Genomic DNA, 25,876 nt, shown 5'->3' with positions numbered 1-25,876 from the left:
GTAAATTAAATATTTTATTTTTACAGTATTTTTAGATATATCTGCCAGTTCCTCTGCACATGTGGGATCCAGAAAACTGTAATGCATGCCCAGATGCACAAAGGCTGACTGGTGGCATACACACGGTCAGAGTTTTCTTCAGATCTGAATGATAACGAATTTAAAAATCATTCAATCATTCATATCTGATGGAAAATCTTACATGTGAGCCTTGAACAATGAACGATGTGCGTTCAGATTTCAGTAATTTTAATACTGTCAAAAATCATTTGTAGTTTATGAAATCATTGGTAAAATTGTTCTTGTTGTTTGTCGTTTATCGTTCATAGTTCATCGTTCGTTTGACAGATCTGACCTTGTGTATATGTGTATACACCATTACTATTATTACTGCTACCAGCCAGCATTGCCAGGCAGCTGAGTATCACTTAGCTGCTCCATCAATGTTTTATTAGTTAACTGCAGTGATTACAGATTTTCTATTAGTGATAGAAAACAATTTTAATGCCACATAATAATAAATATGGTGGCCAATTTCAATAAAGATACTGCCGCTCAATTATTGGGTCAAGTGGCAAATTTGGTGCATGTGTGGGAGCAACTTTAGTGTCTTGTTGAGTGTTTTCCATATGCTTGTGAATTTCTTGTGTAAAGCAGTACTTATAATTTATTGATTGTATGTTTGTTTTTGTTTGAATATGTACAGTACTTTGTATGGAGTCCATGCCCCTAACTGCTTCACTTTGTGTTATGTGTGTTCAGTTTCTTTAGTTACACTACACACAGATATTGCTTCTGCTTGTTCCCACTGTCTTCATGGTTGACTAACAGCTCGCAAATAAGGTTCCCCAGTATGAATACTCTATCCAGTGTTTTCCTCAATTCAGGCCTCTTGCATAAGGAATCATTCTGCTGTCGGGTCTGATTCCAAGATGTATGCTAATGCAATCTCTCATGGACTGCAGTTCCTAAAATATGCTAATGCCTTCCAACGCTTATCCAAGCATATCCATCCAATGATGGACAACAGTGTAATCATCAGAAACATTGACACAGATCAGGCAGCCACAAAGCTTGTAAGTCAACTCTGACCTGCCGCAAAATCTGTGGCTTTCCGGACATGCAGCGAGCTCTCAAGATCACAACGGCTAATTTATGCACCCATGAACTGGAGTTTAAATGGTCCTGACATTCCTGCGTTTGCCTAGCCACCCACCGTCACCTCTCCCAAATGCTGACTGCCTGTCACTCACTTTGCGAGTGAATCCTCTGTGCGAGCGCTATCGCAATACAATCGCTCTGCATGTGCAGTGCGGCATTCGTGCATGTACAATGGTAAAAAATTGTATGATCTGCATACATATCGGCATTGCATAAATCTCAGAATTAGGCCCATTATCTTTATTTTTATCTCTCTTTTTACTTTTGCAAAAATAATATTATTTCTATCCAAAATCAGTACCCTCTCTGTCTCGGTGAAACATAAAATATCAGTTTTGTGTGCCTGTACAGTATATGCGATATATACTGTATATATATATATATATATAGATATATTTGCATGTAGACCGCACTCCAAGGTAAGTCTTAAAGTATCCTGACCCATTGCCTTCCCCCCGTCAGACAACAATCTCAATGCAAATATTCCAGCAAAGCGGGCGGCACTCAATGGACTATATGTACAAAGGTTCGTCCTGAAGAAGGTTCATCTAAAAATAAAGTTTTGGAATTGAGACTGTGGCAAGTCATTGTCCGAATGTGATAATAAAGATTATTTTATGAAGATTTACTGTGGAGAGTGCCCTTGTTCAATGACATTGAACTATGCATTGGTTTATATTTGGATCTGTTGATACTAGTGGCACCCCATTGCTGACATAATCAATTGGTGTGAGTGCAGGATACTTTTGGAATATGAATATATATATATAATAATTTCTTACTGTGTAGCAGGAGGTATAGTACAGACAAAAAGGCAAAGTTTCGGTAGTAATTCCAACCTTTGTCAAGCCATCCACCATCAAATAAATCAATGTACAAATCCAGCTCTAACAGGTCACAGAACTTACCTGTCTGGCAGGCTCCATATATGTACATCCACGTGTGGCACACGGTGCGGCATGCGCTCCAACTATGGAATGCAAAAACCGGAAGTAACATCACTTCCTATTCCATGCATCATATCAAAATGATGCAGTCCAAAATACCGTAAATACCATCAAGGTGCACCCGTTGCTAAGCAACCGGGAACAGCTCAAGCTATAGCCACTAAGGGCTAGAAATAATAATAATGGAATGTGATAAAGGGCTCATAAAACCACTGTAGATAAAATACATAATATAGCCTAGAAAATATTCCAAATACCACAAAATATACAAAAAGTCATTAAAGGGATCACCGACACTATACTAACACTAATGGAAACTCACATGCCTGCTAGACTATAGGAAAATAAATATTATATCAAACAATATCCATTGCAAAAACTAAGCATGTATTACCCAACAAATATACCTAGTCGCCCAGCAATATATCACTATAATACTGTAAGTTATTCATAGCCATTTACAAATACTTAATTTAATACCACATATGCAAAAACAATATCTAAAAAAGACTGTCCTGTATAAAGGTCAGAACAGTAGCAATATAAGCAACAATACAAACACCAAGACAAACAAAATACAGGGAATTCTTTTCTGTCTCTACAATTGAACCTCCTAATAAAACAGCTTTTAAAAGATCTGGCTTTTTTGATCCCCAATCTTCTAATCCTAGTATCAAATCCTTTTTGAGGATGATGGATAATGATATTGGAAGTAAGGTGGGTGATAACACAATTGATAATTTGTCATGCGAACAGAGGTGATGGGTAACTCTGACCTGGTAATCCACACTGCAGATAAAGGGGGTGCGGTGGTGCTTATGGATATGGTAATACCATGTAATTCTGCATCTAATATCGACAACATCGAGTAACATCAGCCCCTGATGTACAATTGCAACAGGCCTGACCTTACTTAATAATTTATGCACACCCATTCAATGTCATTCAAACGGACAGGCACACCTTCGTTTCTCCAACCACTCCCCTTTCACCACCCCAAAACGCTGACCTGACGCCACTCACTCTGCGATGGAGATTGCAGTGCGATCGCAATGCTAACTAGCGCACACGCACTGTGGTGCAGTACGCAATAATTGGTCATCTGCATATGCTGTCGCAATAGCAATCCTTGCTGAATCAGGCCCCTAATCCCTGCATGGAATTAAGAGACATACAGAGATTGTGGCAAATATTATTAACAAATGTACTGAAAATAAATTTGGAAAGATCCCACACTACACTAAACACTACATAGTTCACTTAAAGTTAAGGTTCACTATAACTACAATTATCAAAGTCATACATAAAACTGAATATCATCTTCTTGAACACAGAGACAAAAATGGGGTGTAAGTTTTTAAATATTTGTAGCAGATAATAAATATTTAAAAACGTATTTTACACCTGAATAGTTTAGCAGCATAGGGTAATCTTTATTTTATGTTTTTTTTGTTCTCTTTTATATCCACTTCAGAAGAATCAGTATCTTTACCTTTATGACATAAAACCTGTGGCCCCTATAATTTCCCATTTTTGTACTGATGCATTACGCTATGCTCAGTTAGACAGAAGTCACTAACGACACTATAATAAAATCAGGATAAAGAGAATATCATGGTGAGGTTTTATAGCCTCAATTTTCTAGGGTATTCGTTTCACTCAACTGTTATTCTCAAACAATATCTAAATGTACAAAATAACCTGGAAAATGACAGGCTTAAATTGAAGGTCAGTATATTCTTTCTTGCCCAGTTGTAACATGTAGGTCTGAAAAAAAAGAATATTTCTCATGAACGGAGACATTTGTGTATACCCATTTTTGGGGACATGTCACAGTAGACTGTTTCATCGCACAACCTTTGCAAACAAGTGTAAGGTCTGTAAAGTTGCTGATAATTTTCTTACTTTTTCTCCTTGATATAATTTTATGCTTACTGGGCTCAACGGAGAACACAGAAGCACCCGCAGCTGCATCTACTGCCGGTTGCTCATCTGTGACTTTATGCAAATACTGCTGCAAAGTTCTTCCCTTGTGTACATCCGTGCATCTGAATGTGCAAGACACATTCAGTGTCCGTACACACAGTAATACAGATTGTTATATCCTTAGATGCCACCATCAGTCACACCATCAAAACTTGCACAAGACCTACGAGAGGTGCATTGTCTCCATACCAGTATGGCCTCCTATCTGAGCAGTCAAGCATCTGTGTATGCAGCCACTTTCACCAACACTCCAGTGACACTTCCATAAAACACCTACAAGATGGACCATATCCATGCATGCGCTAACACACCTCCCTGTCACCACCCAGGAATGCCAACTATATTTTCAATACACTTCTCCCTGCATGCGCCTGAAATTAGAACTGCGACAGACACAAACTGCACAGACACAATCAGGATGCATGTACGATGTGACGTATACCCATGCACAAAATTGCTGCACTACATTGGATTTTGGCAGTGCATACAACTCTGCATCAGGCCCACTGTGTGACTGTGATTTTCAATATCTACAAATAAGTCAAGTATTTTAACTTTGATTTGTGATCTTTTAATGTTCACTTGTTTTAAAAAAAGATCCCTATGATAAGTTACTTTGTTTAATAATATTTAGTTAAAAAACAGAAATTGAATCTTGGCTCACGATGAGCAAATTGATTTGTACACACTGATCTATTTATATGAGCTGTGCAAAATTGCAATAATCTATTATTCTTTCTTTTTTATTAAAACTAATATACAGAACTAAGGAGTGGTGTTTACAGTACATCATATTACCTTATTTAATCGACAATGAAAAAAAGTAACTCTAATTTGAGGTGCCATACATTTCCAAAAGGGGGGGGCGGGGTGGAGGCACCAGCTAAAATTTTATTTGGTGCTTCCAAATAAGGTCAAATTTATTTGACAAATTGAATTATAATTGAATTTAATTTTGATTGAGAGATTAAAGTTAATATGGTGACATACCAAGATCAGATGACAAAAACAATACAACAAAAACACTTGCACAAATCAAACATTGGTGTACAGCTCTCCAAAAACAAATAACACAGCAGAACAGGTTTGTGTTAATTTCCAATAGGTACTCTTGTTTTAGCAGTGCTTGGTTTTGTTGGGCATTCATAAAAGAAAACATCTTTGTGGTTTGGTTGAACCAAGCTACCAATTGGCTTAAGGCTAACAGTGTTAATCATCCTCAAGTCGTAGTTCGAAAATGTCATAATTCTCATCATCACACTTATCATCACACAATATTAGGTCATACACACTGGAATTCACCATTACTGAATGCTCTTGTTATTGGCAGCAGTGGCCTTCCTAATAGGATTGTACTTTATTTTGATAAACATCAGTTTTTCCCCATTTTTTGGAAGTAGCCTCCAAAACCGATTTGTTCACAAAGTTCCATGTTGTGCTACACACTTTCTCTGACTACACACTATAGGGTGGGCAGCTTAAGTACACTATAATTAGTTTGTACAAGGAGATCCAAATTGCCTCTTTTCCTCCCAGTATTCAAAGGGGTATATTTACCAAGTACATGAGATCAGGTGCAGCTTTGTGTTGTTAATCAAAAAGAGCAGCTGTAAAAGGGGAGAATCAGCCACAAATGCAGAGAAAACAACAGCGCTCAGGGTGGTCAAGTTAACTCATCATTATCACCGGTGGGTCTCTTGGAATAGGTAATTTTTTTTCCTGGCAGAAGCACTTGCAGGAGAAACTGAAGCAGGAGACATTGTGTCATGTGCCATTTGAGCTGACAACTTGCTTGCAAGGAGCAATTTGCATCTCTTAAGATCTGTGTCAGTTGGAAATAAGATATTACATAGGACTTAAACCTAGGATTAAGCATGATTGCCAAAATGAAGTGATCCAATTGCAAGATCTTGACAACCCTTTGGTCCTGGAGAAGCAAATAAAGAACTTGACCTACAAGCCCAACATACTTAGTGGAATCACTTTGTTTCATCATCCTTCAACTTCTCTAGCTGCTTTTTCAGTAGTTTAATTATGGGTATGACCAGACCCAGACTGGCAGTGTTTGAACACTCTTCATTGGTTACAATTTAAATTTTTTCAGTAGCTTGCAAAAAACAATAGTATTCTCCAGTGTGCTGTAGTAAAGTAACATGTCCTCCCTCTCCCTCTCTTATGGCTTGATGTGTATATTATGATGGCTTATTGCTGTTTCTCCAGTCGCTGAAGCATATAAATGGTGGAATTCCACCTGGTTGCAGGGAGTAACAGGAAGGAGGTGCCTAGATGTTTAATGTTCCCACCTCTGCTTACTTTTTCACTGCAAATGGTACAGATGCCTTGACAAATGTTGTAAGGATTTGGGTCAAAATAATTCCAAATGAAAGAGGTAGATTATTTGGTCCTTTGCCCAGGTATGACAATGTGCTTCTTTTTACCACTGACAAGAACTGCTGTAATTGGTGGCTGATTTACTTTGACACAAAAAACATCATCCTCCTGATTTTTTTTTACTTGTTCTTGTCCAACACATTCATCAACATCTTCATTAGTTTCAGATACACAGATATCCTCATTATTCTGTTGCACTTACAAAGTAATATCCTCATTTTTTCATGTCTAAACCTTCATCATAAATATTTTTACTACTACTCATCCTCACATTTGTAGAGGGTTCAAAATAAGTGAAAATAGGTTTCTTTAGGGTTACAGTGTCACATAGCACTTGTAGACACCCTTAGACTCTTCTCAGTAATCTGTGAAGTTTGTAAACACACAGGGCCTGATTCAGAGCCACTCATAAGCGGCCACTTGTTCACGCCGAGCGATGTTCGCACAACTGCGCATGCGCATGGGTTGTAATGCGCATGCGCCAACCAGTTATTGCGGTCAGAAATCGAGTGCTCGCAAAATAGCGAGTGCTAATTTGAGTGACAGGATGAGGCGTTTGTGGATGGTAACAGGGGAAGGTGCTTGAAAACGGGGAGTGGTGATCCGAACGCAGGCATGCCAAACAGTCAAAATGGGCATTTTAAGGGTGTGCATTATTAACAAAGCAGCGTCATTGACCACGTCACTTGGTTGTCTCTTACCCTGAACTGTTCGCATGATTGCAGTAGGATAAACCTACCACAAGCACTGAGAGCAGTTCAGATGCCTTTCGATGTACTCGATTAATCAAATAAATAGCGGAGATGACGTATGATGCGAGTGGCCAGGGGGCGTCTTTACAAAATAGCGAGCGCAATGTTTCGTTCGCTCGCTCAGACATATAGGCGTCAACAGACCGCAAAAAGCAAGTGCTCAATTTAAATAGCCGGACCCTTTTTTTGACCGAGCGAGCGCAAATAGCGTCCGGCTCTGAATCAGGCCCACAGTTTGTTCTTAGTGGCAACACAACTAGACTTAGAGTGAGGAGCTTTGTAGACAATTTTTCTCAACCACCAGGAAACAAAGACAAACTTGAAGGTATCCTTTAGTTGAGCTGTTGATCCTGAAGAGTCTGTTGATGAGCAAATCATTCCCTCCAAAGGCCATCAGTCCAACAAGCAGTACAGTACAGTAATCTAAGCAGCCTCTCAAAAATACACACTCTTGAAATATGATTTAAAACGAATTGCAAAGGATGAGATTTTTTTTACACCAGAAAAAAAGGCTTTTTTGCACTTTTATTATTTTGGGGTGTAAATGATGGGGACACAACCACACCCAGTAAGTACAGTAATAAACACTGCATCTTAAATACACACACTCTTAAAATATGAATTAACTTGACATATAAAAGACTTGAGATTTTTTTTACGCCAGAATATTCTATTTTTTGCACTTGTACTATTTTAGGGCCCTCAAACATAAGTCCCAATACTGTATATACTGCAGTGTAGAATATCCTTGTAAAAAATAATTGTAGGCATTTCTCACTTCAAGCTCACTTCTAACAAGCATACAGAAGAGCTTTTTTGCACTGGATTACAGGTGCTACTAATTTTACAGTGATAGTAGCCTGTTTGTAGTTGATTGCAATTGCTATCTAGTGTCTGACAAACACACACTCCATCTACATTTAACTCTCTCTAAAGATGTCTTTAATGGCCAGGGGTGTATCTTCCTATTGGCCTGGATGGGTGCCAGCCGAGGGGGGGTGCCGTTGCCAGCCACCATCATTAGCAAATGATCTCTGGTCTCCTGTCTCCTATGCAGTCAGCCATCATTAGCAAATGATACACACACATACCAATCACCACTCACTGATTCCCATATGTCAACCATGCAGAAAAAGAGTGCAAGCACCAGAGTCGTAAATAGACTTTTTGGTGCCCTGTGCCAGAAAGAGCTTTGGCGCCCCCCTCATTTTTCAAAGGGACATAATGCACCCAAAAAAGGGCCATGGCTTCATGGGGAAGGGCCAGGGAAGATATAGGGGAGGCCAGGAGATGCTGGGGATGAAATAAGAGGAAGCTACAAGCAAGAATGATAATAAACAGAAATTTGACAGGCCCAAACAACGCCCCTTGACCTGTGGTGCCCTGTGCGATGGCACCGGCCGCACTACCCTAGCTACGGCCCTGGCAAGCACCACATCAATCACAAGGTTTTATTCGCAAGGTAATTTGCATATATGCAAATTATCTTGCCCACAATGCATCTTGTTTGTTTATGATGCCCTCTTTTACTGTGTTGTTTACATATAGAAATTAATAAACAGTGCTTTGCATGTAGTGTTATAACTGAATTTTATTTTATATATTACTTGTGCTATATTAAGCCTCATTATACAGTACATTGTTAAGGCTGACCCTTAACAAGGCTGACCCTTGAAAAAGGCTATATGTGCCGAAACGGCCCGTCGGGATGGCCGGTTCTCATCTCTTGTTACACTGCCTGAAGTTTCCAGTTGTGGATGAGTACTAATGACTTTTTTGATGATGGCTTTTTTTAATATGTTTTTTCTATTAAAAATTCTATATGCTTGATTGATACATATATGGTGGTGTGCTGGTTCCTTTAGTTTATCCTGGTGGGTAAGCTTTTGGTTCTGTTGCTGGACTTATGATTACCTGGCACCCACAAACATCTACCTGAAAGTGTGTGCGATCTGAAACTTGGATCTACATTGCCAAAAATATTTTTTGGCTTACAGTTTGCACCACAATTTTTTAAGGAATATTTTTTTCATTTTGTCTTTACATGTTGTTGCTTTTTGTGTATATTTTTTTTATTGTTTGTTTTTGTGATATTTCATTGTACTTACTTGACATATATACGTGTATGTAAACATGGAGTCAGATATAGGCGACATTACCGGTACTAAATGGTTTTTGGATAAGGATATCTCCAAAATTCTTTTTGCAGATACAGACCAATTGGCGTTTGATGAGGATAGCCCCAATGATGTTTATCAAGATTTACTTAAATTGAAAAAAAGATTGGTGGAGCTTGAACTCCATGGATTAACTCTTTCTCAGTACCATAAATATAAAATTAATTCCTAGGGGCTTTAGAATAAAGAATCAACCGACTATTGGTCATAATAACAAAGAATTTTGCCATCAATGGTGCCTAATTCTTAATCAGTGTAGTTTTGATTTGATGATATTGGTTATACAGCAAGCCAATATGTACATTGAGAGTGTTAAAAAGCATATAAGTATATGTGAAGCTAATGGAACTGAGACATTTTCAAAAGACACCAGTACAGATTGGTTGGCTAAATTAAGTGAGAATATCACTAATTTTAAAACAGATCTTTTGAGTTTTAAAAAAAATAAATATAGAAAAGTCATGGATGACTACAAAGAACTCCACGTAATATCCGTGGTTGTTGAACCAAAGTTCGAGAAGAGTCTGGAGAGGTGGCCAGTATAATAGAAAACGAGTTAACACAGCCTTCTCGGACTTAGATTCACACAATTCGATGAGTGATTCAGATCACTCTTCTTCCTCTAGAGGTCCTTTTTTAGAGGAGAGTGCTTATACACGGAGCAAAAACAAACCACAAAGAGACCCACAAGGAGAGGGGGCATCAAGCACAAAAAGACTTCAAGAAAAATCCAAGAGGGGCAACAGGAGATAGTGATATTTAATTTATCCAATCACAGTTTGACAGAAGTTGAACATACTGTTCTATCAAAAGGTTTATCCTTTGTTCAGACTTATAGACAAATGGAGTTCAAATGGGAAACTGAATATTACCAATTTCAGAGACAACTTAGGTTAAAAGATCATTTCAATAAATTACCTATGTATGATAGTGTCAGAACTAAGAATTCACCTTTTAAATCCAAAAGTTCATTCGATCCTCCATCTAATAATGCCTCGATAGAAACTTTTTGCAGACTGGTTAAAAAAGATATATTGCCAGCCATTAAATGCAAAAATAAATGTTATCAAAATCTTAAGCAAGATGAGATTAATGCTATCACATCATTAAAAAACAATTCTGAAATCATTATTCGCCCTGCCGTTAAGGGCGGGGGTGTTGTAATTTTAAACAAGATGGATTATATTAATGAAGCATTAAGCCAATTGGCTGACACTTCTTGTTATAAGAAATTGGACTTTGATCCTACTAACATCTACAAACGTGAAATTGATGCTATCATCCAACTTGGTTTCAACAATAACTGGTTGGATGAACCTACGGTAAAGTTTCTGATTCAAGATCACCCAATCATTCCCCTTTTTTATACACTACCCAAAATACATAAATCCCCTGTGGCCCCTCCTGGTAGACCCATAATCTCTTCACAAGGTTCCCTAGGTCAGTACCTGTCACAATTTTGTGATTTTCATCTACAACCTGTTGTGCAAAAAACACCACATTATCTTAAAGACACTACAGATTTTTGCTTAAATTGAAACAATTTGAGAATCCACCCAAAAACTGTTTACTGGTGTCTATGGACGTGTCCAGTCTCTACACTAATATAGAACACAAGAAGGGTTTGGAGGCGGTAAGGTGTGCAATCACTAACAACACATGGTACAATGGTCCCCGGTTGATTTTTTATTATTGATAATGGAAGTTATTTTGCATAAAAAATTTTTATTTAACAATACTTTTTATTTACAACTTAAAGGAACAGCCATGGGGTCGAACATGGCCTCAGCCTATGCTAACCTATACATGTTTGTTTTTGAGTCCACCCACATTACCGCTGATCCCACCTTTTCTAAATTTATTGCATGCTATTTTCGTTTTATTGATGTCTTGTTTTTGATATGGACGGGTAGCCCAATGGAATTAGAAACCTTCATTGAAGGCCTTAATCAGAAAGAAACCTTGATTAAGTTCACACATAAATGGAGTTCCACCAGTATTGACTTTTTGGACATTTTGGTCTCCATCACTGATAATAAATTGAAGACCTCATTGTTTAGGAAACCAACCGATAAAAATACGCTTTTATGCGCCAATAGTTTCCATCCCCCTGCTCTCAAAAGGGGCCTTCCTTACTCACAGCTATTGAGGGTCGTAAGGATTACTTCCCACAATGAGGATCTTCCTACGGCACTTCAGGAAATGGGACAAAAGTTTATACAGAGAGGATATAATAGACGTGAAGTTAATGAAGCAATTGACAAATGTATGGCCCTCAAACGAGAGGAACTGTTAATCACTAAACCGAAAAAAGAGTTGGTCGATAGGATATTATTCCCAACAACTTATTCATTATCTTCTGGCTTTATCCGCAAAACTATACTAAAGTATTGGCACATTTTACAGGCCGATCCAATCATTGGGAAGGATTGTGTCAATCCCCCGTTGTTTTGTTACAGAAGAAGCCGCAATTTAAAAGAACGTCTTGTCTGCTCTGATATTAGCCCAGGGGTCAGCACCAATTCTAATTGGTTGTCTTTACAAATTGGGGCACATAAATGTGCGTGAATTGTTGCTATTTACTCACTGGAGACAGATTTTGCCATCCAATTACGGGCACAACATTTTATCTCAAACATCATATGACATGTGAGTCTAAATATGTCATATATGTGATCCTGTGCCCATGTAATAAACTTTATGTGGGCAAAACAATCCGTATGCTGAAGGAAAGAATCGGAATGCACAGATGTTCCATAAAAAAAGCCACCAATAATATTGATACCAGCACACCAGCTGTGGCTAAACATTTTTTTACTTGTGGACACATGATCAAGGACTTTAGATTTATGCCAGTGGACCATATACCACCCTCACGAAGAGGGGGTGATAGACATCACTTATTGTTACAACGTGAATGCAAATGGATATATAAGCTCAATGCAATGTCCCCGGCTGGTCTCAATGAGGAGTTATTATTTACCTTGTTTATTTAAACACTTTTTTGATGTGTTGATGAATGTCATTTATGTATTTCTTCTAATGTTTTTGATTCTTTTTGGGTATCATGTAGGTGGCATGCATTTAGCTTAAATTAGTGATGACGTTCTCATTATCAGATATTGGCTCCACGATATTGTCGCTTGGTTTATGTTTACTTTTCTATTTTTTTTATGTTTACTTCCTAATTTTTATAGTTTTGTATATACATATGACCTTCTATATATCCGATTTATGCCTTTTAGCAATTTGGTATTTATCTAGATTAATTGTTATAACCAGTAATTCAGCCCCAATGGCTGAATAGCTTATAATACGTTAGTGTTTTCATTAATATACATATATTTATCTAATAGTAATTATATTATCTGGTCATGTTTCACACCCCTGAGAAGGGTTAATTTTTGGGATTGTATATATTATATGTTATTTGTTTAGTATGTTATCTGTTTGTGTACGTGCTGTCGTCTTGCCAACCGGTTAACTCCCCCTTGAGTGAGCCGAGACACTCCCCTTGCTTCTGTTGTAGGCTATACTGGGTTCCGTCTGACCGGATGTTGACAAGCGGCGTTCCAGTCGCGTCACTTCCGGTTCAGCGGAACTTTCAGTGAGTCCTCCGGAAACAATGGTGTGTACATTGGTTCCGTGTGGGTGATGTTTCCAGGTGATGGCACTTGACTATCGCGCATGCACGGACAGGTGAGTATGATGTCCATTGATTACTTGTGCTATATTAAGCCTCATTATACAGTACATTGTTAAGGCTGACCCTTGAAAAAGGCTATATGTGCCGAAACGGCCCGTCGGGATGGCCGGTTCTCATCTCTTGTTACACTGCCTGAAGTTTCCAGTTGTGGATTAGTACTAATGACTTTTTTGATGATGGATTTTTTTAATATGTTTTTTCTATTAAAAATTCAATATGCTTGATTGATACATATATGGTGGTGTGCTGGTTCCTTTAGTTTATCCTGGTGGGTATGCTTTTGGTTCTGTTGCTGGACTTATGATTACCTTGCACCCAGAAAGTGTGTGTGATCTGAAACTTGGATCTATATAATTATATATATATATATATATATTTTCTCCCTATTTCTATAGGCGTGTAAATTAAACTACCCCCACTGTAAGTGTAGTAAATTTATTTTTTTCTCAGTTTGGGGAATTGGCCATGATCTTTATAGGTTGTGGATGCTCCCATTTTGGGAATAGGATATGATCTGTATGCACTGTCTTTGTTCTTATTTGGGAGATTGGATATGACTCATGTGCCTTGTCATCCCATGGAATTATATGGTGAAGTGTAAAGCTGCCCACACACATAGTGATATTTTGGCCGATTTCAACGAATCGTGATGACAAATCATGTAAAATATGGCCAAATCGTGGGTGTTCACTTACGACGCCAATGCGCATCCCTGCTTATCATATATCGCATCTTTTGATCTGCCATGCTGTAGGGCAGATTTGCCAATCTGGGACACAATGCACTGGATGCACGATAGATCTTAAGTCAGATTGGACATTTTTTACTCCAAATTGTGAGTAAGACTGCTGAGGAGAGTTCAGGGGAAAACGCACACATCATGGGATCATGTGCAGATCGCTATGTGTGTGGGCACCTTAAACAAAGCAAAATGCAGTATAAACATCCCAATTTGAATATATGTAAATTATTTTACCCATAATGCATTTTGTTTGTTTTGGATGCAAGGTTTTAAAGCTTTTCCCTTGTTTTTTTGCATACATTAATTAATAAATAGTGGTTTGCAATAGAGCAAGTTCAATAACATTTTTACAAAGAGAAATATAAAAAATATCCTCCCTATTTCTACAGGTGTGTGAATTAAACTACCCCCATTGTGTGTGTTATTTTTTTTACCAGTAGAAGCAGTCATTGGAGGGGGGCACCAGTCCCTTAGTTTGCCAGGGGTGTTCAGACCACTAGATACACCCCTGTTAATGGCATCTATTGAAGCACAACTATAGGATACATGAGAAAGTGCTATACTGGTGGACAGGTTATGTTATGATTACCAGTGCAGGGTAAGTTTTGTGGTGGGCAACAGCACAAAGTGCAAAAAACAAGTTAGGAAAAGTTTTATCTTACGTGGTCCTAATACAGCATGGAACTATACTTATAAAAGAGCTATAAACAGTGATTACTGTCTCAAGCCATTTTGCTTTTCCTGTGTTTTTTATATGTACTTTTATGTGCATTTTTTTTACATATTTTATGTATTTTTAATGTATTTTAATTTGATTGTTTTTTGCACTTTGTGCTGTTGCCTATCACAAAACTTATCCTGCACTGGTAATCATAACATAACCTGTCCGCCAGTATCGCACTTTATCATATATCCTAATTATCAGCAGACTTGATCTGTGAACTAAGGAAACAGCTTTTTATAAAAAGGAACGCTAGTGCCATAGTCTGTGTTGAAGCACAACTATAGCCCGCACCATCTATATTCACTCTCCTGAATGAAATGGCACCTGATCATGAGGGAGGTACTTTTATACTGTATGCAATCCAAAACAAGCAAGATCTTAGATTTCTAGAAAATCAAGTTTTGCTTAATTTTGAGAAATAAACTTGATGGGAAGACCCAAGTCGGGGCTTGGGTTTACTCAGAAATTCCATGTTCAGATGATTTTGGATTTCTGCAAAATGAAACTTCTCATTTCTAAACAAAACAAAGGGAGGCAGAAAGAAAAGAGGGGGAGCTGACAGTTGCAAATATATATAAAACACACCTACAGTAAATGCACACCTACAGTAAATGGATAACATCTACATCAATCAACAGTTAATATTATAACTTAAAGCTTCAACCATGACATGGCTTAAAGGGGCCTAGGCTCTGACACACCTAGGAGTTTAATTAATTAACATCTATAAGTTATCTAAATAAATAAAGCTTATCTAAATAAATAAAGACATTTACACAGGAGTTGGCATTTCCAATTAAAGTCCAATTTATTTGACAAATTGAGTTAGAATTGAAGTTTGATTAAATTAATAAAGTTAAATTTAGTATGGTGATGGACCAAGAATGGATGTCAAAAACAATGCAGCAAAAAACTCAAATAGAATTCAAACATTGGTGTTCAAATCAAATAACACAACTTAATGGGCTTGTGTTAATTCCTGGTATGGACATTTGTTTGGCCAACACAACACATAATTAGAGCGCACAACTAATAACTAAAGAACAATTAAAAAACATGCAGCTAATCTACTGCCACAGCAAGGTAACTAAATATCATAGCAATACCACAATACACCAAAACTAAGTATAAACCAACTTCAAAACACCTCTAAGCGAAATCTCAATAAAAAATGTACCTTTAGCTGTCAAATGAACACCATGCAGCTGAATGAGATTGGGCAACATTTGATTATGTTTAGGGATGCTCAATCACCACACCACATTTCAAAGAGAAAAAATGTCCCAAATGTCCCAAATGCAGAGTTGACCTTCTGCTGAGCTTCATCCATGGCCACACCTTGCTTTAATGCTCAACACTTGTAGTGTGGTTTGATGGCCAACCATGCAAACTGCAACAGGCCAAAACCATGTATAATGAACCAGTGGGATGTAAAGATGTGCATTGGTCCAAGTGATTCCCTCCAAGATATATAATCAAAACCTTCAGAACTTAAAAAAACCTGACTGCCTCTTCGAATCTCTCTCTACCACAGAATAATAACCAAATTTAGAGACGTACGCTATGCCAGCCAACCATATTTTAATAACAGGGAACGCTTGACCAGAACTAAAGCAAGACATGATAAAAGAGAGCATCAGGTGATGCTTGCTTTTATTCACCAATACTGCTCCCATTTAGGCCACACAGACTCAGACTGTCTAATTCCTCCAATCCAGCCAGATTACCTGCCAAATATAAGAAGCACTTACATCACCTACTGGCACTGCATGAAGAGCAACTCACTAAATGTAAAACACTTAAACCTAGAAAGAGCACACGCAATAGAGTTCACTACCACAGGGACATGCTTAACATGGAAATTGGTATTCCAAACCCAAAAATGCAAGACTAGCCTAGCAATCAAACGAACAGCAGGCAAGGAGGAAGCACTTTGATGATTAATGGCTTAAACAACAAGGTTATTGCACCAAATAACTATGCTAGAATCAATTAAGCACTTCCCCAGAGCTCAAAGTCTACAACAATCAGAAAAAGTTCAAGTAGGAGCAAATTTCTAGTTAAACCCTCTCTAATCCATTCCTCTGGCTAAAAAGTTGCACAACAGGACCCACTGAGGTAAGCTCTAAAATCAGAAGAACCAGTAGCATCTGTTAAAAGCTGAAAATCTACATTGGCCATGGCAATTTAAGCACATGGTTGAAACCAGAAAGAAACATGCATCACATGTGCATGTCTATTTTTATCTCTACAGACAGGATCAAACCAGGTGATGACCTCTACAATTTTTATGAAAAAACTATAGAAATGACCTTGCAGGCAAATTTAAACATGCCTAGCATTGAGTGTGCCTTTTATAGTTCCCCCATTCCAGCTGCAAGGCTAACCCAGATTGCAAAAAGTAACTTTTTTATCTTTTATTAAGGTAAACAACAGCAGCCAGCCACGGTATTAATTACGATACACAAGAAAGAGAGGTATGTAACTGGTCCCTCCATCTTGTTGTGAGATATCGGAAAATCAAGCTCCGAAAAAGGGCCTGGTTTGAAAAAAGCTATTTTGCCCAGTGCGAGGAGTCTGCCAGCCCTACAGATGTGTCCTTATACACCTAGCCTCAATACGCCACCATGCGGCAAGACATGCCTGGCATGAGAGAGCCACCAGGTCTCATTAGACTTTGCGGGAAACCATATTTTTCACTCGAAAATGCATCTTAGTCACAATGCAATGAGACTATGATGCACCACAAAACTGAATTCAGTTGATATGCAACATTTGTGTATGTATCTGCGACAGAATATGTATACAAAGCACAACAGTACATGACATGGAAAAAAAGTGTTTGTATACAGATTCAGACTCAATTGCTCACAGATACACAAGTGTTGCATATAAAATGAATCAGTGCAGTCTCATGGGGCGTCTTAGTAAGACACTTTTTTGGGTGAAAAAGACACTCGGCACAAGCACAGCTGCACAGGACCTAGCATGCTGAGAGGGGCAGTTTGGTGCAACTGCAGAAATAGTAAATCATGACACATCTGTATAGAGAGGAAATCATGAAGATAGTGATCTACTCTGACTACCCCCATATCAGTAATGTAAAACAGTGCTAAAGCATTCAAAGAAGGCACAGGATATAGAACAACTCATTTACAAGCATTTTTCAATTGAAATATTCTCTGCATAATCTAAAACCCATCAAATAGAACAAGTATGGGTGTAGGGATAAAAGTCAGAAGGCAGATACAATATCTAGCTTAGCAAAAAGAGCATTGGGGTAAAAAAAGAAAAATTAAATCCAGGGCCTCATCAAATGATTAATAAGTAAATCAACACATTTCAAAAGGAACAGCGTTGTTAAAAGACCACCCAATGGGATAAGACAAGTCCACAAATAGGGAAACAAAAGCCTTCAAGAAATCCCAGTTGCAGGAAATATGTCACTGCTCTACCTGTGTACATAAAAAGCCATTTAAGTAATGGCCAGAGGCACATAGGAGAAACAGCATTATATAGATATATCCATCCTCCTTCAGCTGGGCGAGCAGCTTTCGTGGTGTCGCTCAGATGGGTGAAACCTTTTGCGGGATGTGGACCCCCACATTGGAGGCGCAAATGCTGTAAATAACACCTGGTTCATTACGACAAACAGAGTCATTGAATGCATAACAACAGCCCTGTCCCTCTGTCATGAAGAAATGATAAGGGAGGATTATATTGGAAGATGCTTCTTCCAATCTTTACAACTAAAGTCTAAAACTGTGACACCCAACTGCTTCTAATGGAATTCCTCAACATAGGAGCACCACATAGGACCCTTGGAAGTGCAAAAAATCCCATGTATACCCAAGCACAATGAGATATTCAAAAGGATGAGTCTCCAAATAGGTGGTGAAAAACATATACATTATGAACAATCATATTTGATAAGACCAACAGGTTTCCTCACCCATCTTTTCTTTATGTTTTGCAGCCACCAGATCTGCCCTGGATTTTGAAGTAAAGGCAGACACATCAACATATTTACTCTTCTTAATGTGATTATGCAAATGCAGACAGATACTCATTAAGATAGCTGTATTGTGAAAATGAAGAACACCACCTCTGGCCACAACTGCTGACATAGAACTACTTATACTGGAAGATCTCTATTTACGTTCTGATACATGTGTTTTTGACTCCTGTATCTAGGTCATTTTGTTTGAGGAGCAGCTAAGGAAACTGATGAGCTAGTGACAAAACTGTCACCAGCCACAAGCTGGCATTCAGAAGACAGTGGAAGTGAAGGAGCCATGTATTAAATAATAGACCATGTGATGTGGAGGCTCTGAGTCACTGATAGGCTGGGTGCATGCTGTGCTGTCATGAGGTCCCAGCTTTTTAGTGACTGAGAGCAGATGAGTGATATATAGTAAACCAGTGTGGCAACTCTACTGTGGTGGATGAGAACGGAGACCCGGCAGTGTTCCACACTGATACCCTAGAGAGCTAGTTGCATGGGATGTGGCCCTTACGCCTCCAAGCAATCACTATAGTTACACCCTGCTGCCACTTCTAGATATCTATTTTACCACTATATATATATAAATATATAGAAATAGATAAGTAGAGGTAGATAGATAGATTGTAGATATTTTCTGTGTAAAAAGTACATGTATATGCTTCAAAGGACATCAGTAAACCTGCAATTTTGATCTGCTTTATTATGACCACTGAACTGTGCATCCCATTGATTAAATTGAATGTAGTCTTTCATTTGTCCACATCAGGTAACATATATACATACAATCATGCCTTTATATAAAACTCGAAATGTTTTGCCTACTGAGAAACCTGTACATTTGTTAAAACATGAAATGTGATGGAATTGAACGTCATCTAACCAATAAAAATGTATTACATTTAGGAACATGGCATTCCAACATACATGGGTTATGCTGTGGCTCCACATCACTCAGGTGTCTATCCCGTACATGTACAGCTATATGAGGCCTGGAAGAGGGTATGGAGCATTAGAGTTACAAGCACAGAAGAATATCCTCACCTGAAACCAGCACGGTACAGACGGGGTTTTATACACAATGGCATAATGGTAAATATATTTTATGACATTTTTGCTTATATTTTTGCTTATATTTTGCAACATAATATTTTTCACTTTGTACATACAGTATGAAATATTTGTATTATCTACTCTAACAGTTCTCACACATACTATGATTTGATCACAACTGACTTGTATATAGAATAATTAAATTGAATGCAACTCATTTTGGTACTGATTCTGAGTCGCACACAGCAGCGTCCATGTCTGGGTCTTTTGCCGGTCATACATCTGTGACTTTATACAAATGCCGCTACAAGCCCTTCCCTCATGTACAGCCGTGCATCTAAATGTACAAAGATTGAGATTTCCACTTTCAGCATCTTTAGACACAACCATCAGTTGCTAACCTTCCACCAGCCCCATGCTCAGAGCAGATAGTCACATTGGAGGCCATACTCTGATGGACAGAGTGTGCATGAGAGTTTGCAATCACTACAGCAACATGTTGTCACACTCTCTTAGCATGTCCCAGGGACGTGCGGTCAGGGTAGGAAGCAGAGGCAAAGCCTCCCCTGTCATACTCCCTCCTCTATCATACTTCCTGTCATGCTCCAGAGTTTTGATATAAAGACTGTGTGTCACAATCCTGACTAGTTTTTACTTTTCGTGACTTACCTCTGCCAGCTGGATCTGTGTTTGTAATTCTCCTGGGACATCTGCTCTGGCTGAATCATGCTGGCTGTGACATCTCTTTGTGTGCAGACTGCTCTCCTTCCCACACTGATTAATCACCTGGGCTCTGTCTGTGAGCATTGCTAGTCTTAATTGAAATCACAGGTGTGGTCCTGATTCTCAAGGGCTGCAGAGATGATTACTACCTCTGCATGTTGTGCCTTGCTCCACTCAGAATGCTACTGCCAGACCACCTGTCTGTGTCCACCAATCACTGCCAGACTGTAGGTATATAGATCCTCCTCTAATAGCACTCAGTGCTTGAACATCTCGTTACGTCCCGTGGTGTACAATTTGTGCTATAGCTGTACCTCTGAGTACCAATGTGTCCCAGGCTCCTGCTGGTTCCTAGACCAGTGCTATCTGTAAGCCTGCTGTGTTCAGCTATCCACGCTACCAGCCTCTCACCTACGGCTCCCAGGCCGCTCCAAGTAGCTTCTATGCTACCAGCTTCTCCACACGGCTCCCAGGCCGCACCAAGTAGCTTCCACACTACCATCTCTCACCTACGGCTCCCAAGCTGCTCCAAGTAGCTTCCACGCTACCAGCTTCTCCTACGGCTATCCAACCGCTCCACGTAGCCATCTAGCTACCAGTGTCCACCCACGGCTATCCAGCCGCTCCACATAGCCACCCAGCTACCAGCATCTACCCACAGCTATCCGGCCACTCCACGTAGCCACCCAGCTGCCAGCATCCACCCACAGCTATCCAGCCGCTCCACGTATCCATCTAGCTACCAGCGTCCACCCACGGCTATCCAGCCACTCCACATAGCCACCCAGCTACCAGCGTCTACCCACAGCTATCCAGCTGCTCCATGTAGCCACCCAGCTACCAGCGTCTACCCATGGCTATCAGGTCGCTCCACGTAGCCACCCAGCTACCAGCGTCCACCCACGGCTTTCTGGCTGCTCCACGTAGCCACCCAGCTACCAGCATCTACCCACGGCTATCCAGCCGCTCCACGTAGCTAACCAGCTACCAGCGTCTACCCACGGCTATCCAGCCGCTCCACGTAGCCACCCAGCTACCGACGTCTACCCACGGCTTCCCAAGCCACAACAAGTAGCCTACCTGCCGGTCCCAGTCCGGTCCCTCCAAGTTCCTTCTGGTCTCACTCCAACGTTTCAAGTTTCCAGTTCCAGTCACTCATCACCAAAGGCAGTTCTCACTGCTAACCACTTCTTATATTAAAAGAGCTATTCATGTTACCCATGGTTGCAGTCCAGCCGGCCTCCAGTGATTCCAGTTCATCACCTGAGGTAACTCACTAGCTCCAACTGTGACACTGTTTGTATACATGTGTGCCTCCCCAGTCATTGACCTCACCGCACGTCACTGGCATCCCATAAGATGGGTTATCTTTGTGCATCTGAATAATCACCTCCCAGGAAGACATAGCACATTTCCAATACATTTCTGATATTGTGCATCTCCCATGCTTGTCAATTGCTACTTTGTGTGCATGGAGTCTAGATGCATGCACAGTGCTACTTAAACGCATGACAAGAAGATAAACAATTGTTAAATTGTGTCTGACTTAATATCAGGGTCTATTTTCAGCAAGCAAATCTGATTGTCTTTTTCAAATTGAAATTTAGAGGTTAGATGTTAGAGTTAAATAATTAGTCTTCCAATTTGACTGTAATATTTGTATTCAGAAATGATGAGCAAATTAAATAATGCAATCTGGACCTTGCTATAAATCTGGCTATACTATACAAATGAGTACTCTGTCGTTGTTGCTTCAGTTGCGTTAAACAGCCCTTATAGTCGCGCCTAGTCCCTTGTGAGTTTATTCATGACGAGTGTCTATTTGTGCATCTTTTTCACCGCAAATACGTCTTTTTCGCATTGCGATGTAAATAAGACGCACAGGCATACTTTGCTGATTACAATTATATGTGGCATATGTATGTTTTGTTGTGCGACTGCAGCAGTATCTGTATACAACATGCTAAGATACAGTATCAGCGGCTGTTTTCCACACCGTGTTCCGTGACTCAGGGCCTAACAGTGCACGCTAGTGCACTGCTGAAAGCAGATTCCTGATGTTCGGGAATATGCGCAGACGCCAGACCCATTCTGCACATGTGCAGAACGAGTCTGCGAGGCCGCACGGAGACTGGCAGCAGACTGTCAGTGATTGACAGTCTGCTGCCATTTTGGGGTGGGGAGGGGGTGGCGATGCCCTCTGTTTCCCAAAATAGAGGCGTGTTGCCGCCGTTGGGTGGGAGGGAAGAGGCCAGGATCTCCTTCAGCTGGCGGAGATTTCCTGGCCTGTTACTATAAACTACGGCGGCCGGCTGCAGGACCCCTTCGGTCACGCAGCCGGTAGATGGTCCGCAGAGTATCCGATGCTACGCTGGATAACTCAGCTCGGATACGTAATGCAGAAGGAGGCGTGATGCCTCCTACTGCATTACCATAATTGCAAGGATCGCAATTGCAAAGCTGCCTGCGTGCATACATCATATACTGTATCTATAGCCTGCGTGCAGCTTTGCAATTGCTGGCCTTGCTGATTTAGGCCCTCGGCCGCACACAGAACAAACACATGCTACATATCTGCATGTGCGTTTTATTCACATCGCATTGCGAATAAGACGCATTTATGGCAAAGCAAAATGCCCCGCGCTAGTCGAGTCGCGTGGGAACTGACAACTCTCATGTGCCATGTGTAACCCAACTCATAACACACGGAGGATAGACGAGGTAGGGCATATCTGTAAATGGCAAATAAATATAATGGTTGAGTCCATTAATATCACCTAACTTCAAATATGAAACGGCAGTAACATATTTCTAATTTACTCATGTTCTAAAACATGTGTTATAAGTCAAACAATTGTTATAATTATAAGAGCTGTAAAAAGGAAAATAAGTTTTGAGCATCTACAGTGCTAGTGATGATCTAATTTGTACTTGTGTTTTGATGCACAAAATTGTGTCCGTTTGCTGTTACAATTGAGAACCGCAGTGGGTATAGCCATTACAAGGCAGTAAAAGTAACATTATATATTTTTTTAATGTTGCCATCTGCAAAATGTTCTCTAATGTAAAACATTAAGAAGACATTTGGATTTCTCACATACATTTGAGTTATGGCAGCAGTAGACTTCAATATAAACATTTTTATAGTTTGTTAATTTAATACATCACCATGGGAACCAGATAATGTGTTAAAATTTTACATTACATTAAATTATACCCCAAACTGCACATTATTTTCATTATAATATTTATATACTGTAGTAAATTAATGTTTTTGGTTACCAATTTCTATGGCACTTCTGTGTTAAGGTTTATGTTATCATCAATGTGACCAATTACCTCTTATAGACCATTTGCCCATAATCACTGCAAATATTAGAATATATAGGACCTAATTCTGAGTTGCAAACAGCTCCTTACGCAGCCGCATTTATCAAATTTTAGCAAACTGCGTATGTGCTATAGCAAATTTGTGCATCATACCTGTTTCTCTCCATAGATGAAATGGGTGTCAGCTGGGTGTAGCACACACGGTAGAGAACCATCTCATGGGAGTCTTGTAAGAGGAATGTAGCAAGAGCTGCATCCTATTCTGTGTTGTGCATATGCCCAGGGCACCCTATTTCAGATAGATCATGTGCACCCAGCATAGTGTAGATGTAAGTGCCAATACTAGTGATGATGGCTGCATTAGCAAATGGAAAACACTGGGGTAACGCGATGCATAAGCATGAAGTTATGTGTGTAGTCACATTAGCATTCCGTTAGCAAAGTATCTGCATTCTGAATGTGGCCACATACAGAGCTGGACGCAACTCAGAACCAGGCTTTTAGGGCGCAAAATTCCTATTGTCATATTGTATTTATTTAATTACATACAAAGTTGAAATTAGATCCAGCATGAAGAGATGTAAAGAAATGAAGTAGGATTTTTGGATGGTAAGCTGTTTCTTTGCTGACAATAGTTTCAAATAAAATACTCTGACACTTTGCATTAGATCTAAATATTTATAGACGTAGGCCAATGTGTTATATGGAAAATATGCAGTACTTTTTTTGGTGGAAGATGACATATATAGAATAAAAGTTATGTTTTAATGGTGCCCTCTTATTACTTGCATACTAATCCAGCTAAAATGTTCCAAAGATAAATGCTAATTCACATATTAAATTATCGCTTCCGGGGAGTCTATCTGTATTGTGTGTCTGATGTCTGTATTTGTTAAATAGGTTTTGCCTCGACAAACTTGTGGTTTGTTCACGCATACAATGTTCTATAAGGAGTATCCTGGTGGTCCAAGTGAACTGGACAAAAGTATTAGAGGAGGAGAGCTCTTCTTAACAGTGCTACTAAATCCTGTAAGTGCTTTCATTACAGTTCATTTGAACAATGTCTTAATAGATTGTTAAAATAATAAACTAAACAATAAGGCTGTACTTCAGTGTCACTCATAATGTTGTCTTTAGGACATTCTCTATAGACTTCAAACTGATCCTTGTCATCCTGAAATCATATGTCTGTTTCCATATTTACTGAACTGAATTATCCTGGTCTAAATTAATTTTCTTAAATACCAAATTTTATCAGGTTAACAACATTATTGCCAACAGAAAAAAAATCCCCAATGTGTGGCAAAGGAAACAATAACTTTAGGGATTATATTCCTATATTGCACTTAATCAAAGGAATTGTACATCTATCTATCTATCCATCTATCTATCTCCAGTATCAATCTATCTATCTTCAGTATCTATCTATCTATCTATCTATCTATCTATCTATCTATCTATCTATCTATCTTCAGTATCTATCTATCTTCAGTATCTATCTATCTATCTATCTATCTATCTATCTTCAGTATCTATCTATCTATCTATCTTCAGTATCTATCTATCTATTTATCTTCAGTATCTATCTATCTATCTATCTATCTATCTATCTATCTATCTATCTATCTATTTATCTTCAGTATCTATCTATCTATCTATCTATCTATCTATCTATCTATCTATCTACAGTATCTATCTATCTATCTATCTATCTATCTATCCTTATGCTGGGAGTTATGTTATTTAATTTAAGGTGTGTGTGTTAATGACCTAATGAACTAAAAAAACTCTAAATATGTGATAATTCAATTAACACTATTAACTGGTAAATAACCCCAAATAGTGCAGAAAGGTATAACTAACAAAGTATGTATAACCTGCGCTCTCTGAATACCACAGCTGTAGTACAAGCTAGTGAAGCCCTTCTTCTCAAAAGAATCATACAAATACAAATACTGTAGGTAGAACCTGAGCACTGGCATAAAATGGACATGATGAGGTTCTGAAGTCCAAAAAGTGGATTTATTGGAAAAAAGGAAAAGAGAAAAAAAATACCCAAAACAGAATTAATTATATAAAATTAAATCTAAATCAATGAGAACAGGATTAAATCCAAAGGCTGGCATGTAAATAAGAAAAGGGATACACCTTAAACATGTAGGTAAATATTTTATGTGAGCA

The 25,876-nt window shown here is 39.0% G+C and overlaps 1 protein-coding gene across 3 annotated transcripts in view; it reads left to right on the top strand.

The window, feature by feature from the left end:
- Positions 1-25,876, top strand: part of LOC148538790 (N-heparan sulfate sulfotransferase 4-like) — a 392,388-nt gene that overhangs the window by 160,506 nt on the left and 206,006 nt on the right. For all 3 annotated transcript variants that reach the window (XM_088452212.1, XM_088452213.1, XM_088452215.1), the window contains exons 5-6: positions 19,496-19,681; positions 24,596-24,724. In XM_088452212.1, the coding sequence (XP_088308338.1) occupies positions 19,496-19,681; positions 24,596-24,724 (315 nt within the window). The remainder of the gene's footprint in view (positions 1-19,495; positions 19,682-24,595; positions 24,725-25,876) is intronic.

The sequence above is a fragment of the Taudactylus pleione genome, unplaced genomic scaffold (assembly GCF_031769625.1).
Source record: "Taudactylus pleione unplaced genomic scaffold, aTauple2 ptg000036l, whole genome shotgun sequence".
In the NCBI taxonomy this organism is placed as follows: Eukaryota; Metazoa; Chordata; class Amphibia; order Anura; family Myobatrachidae; genus Taudactylus; species Taudactylus pleione.
Note: the sequence above shows the minus strand (reverse complement) of the source record. Positions and strands in the feature narration are given on the sequence as shown.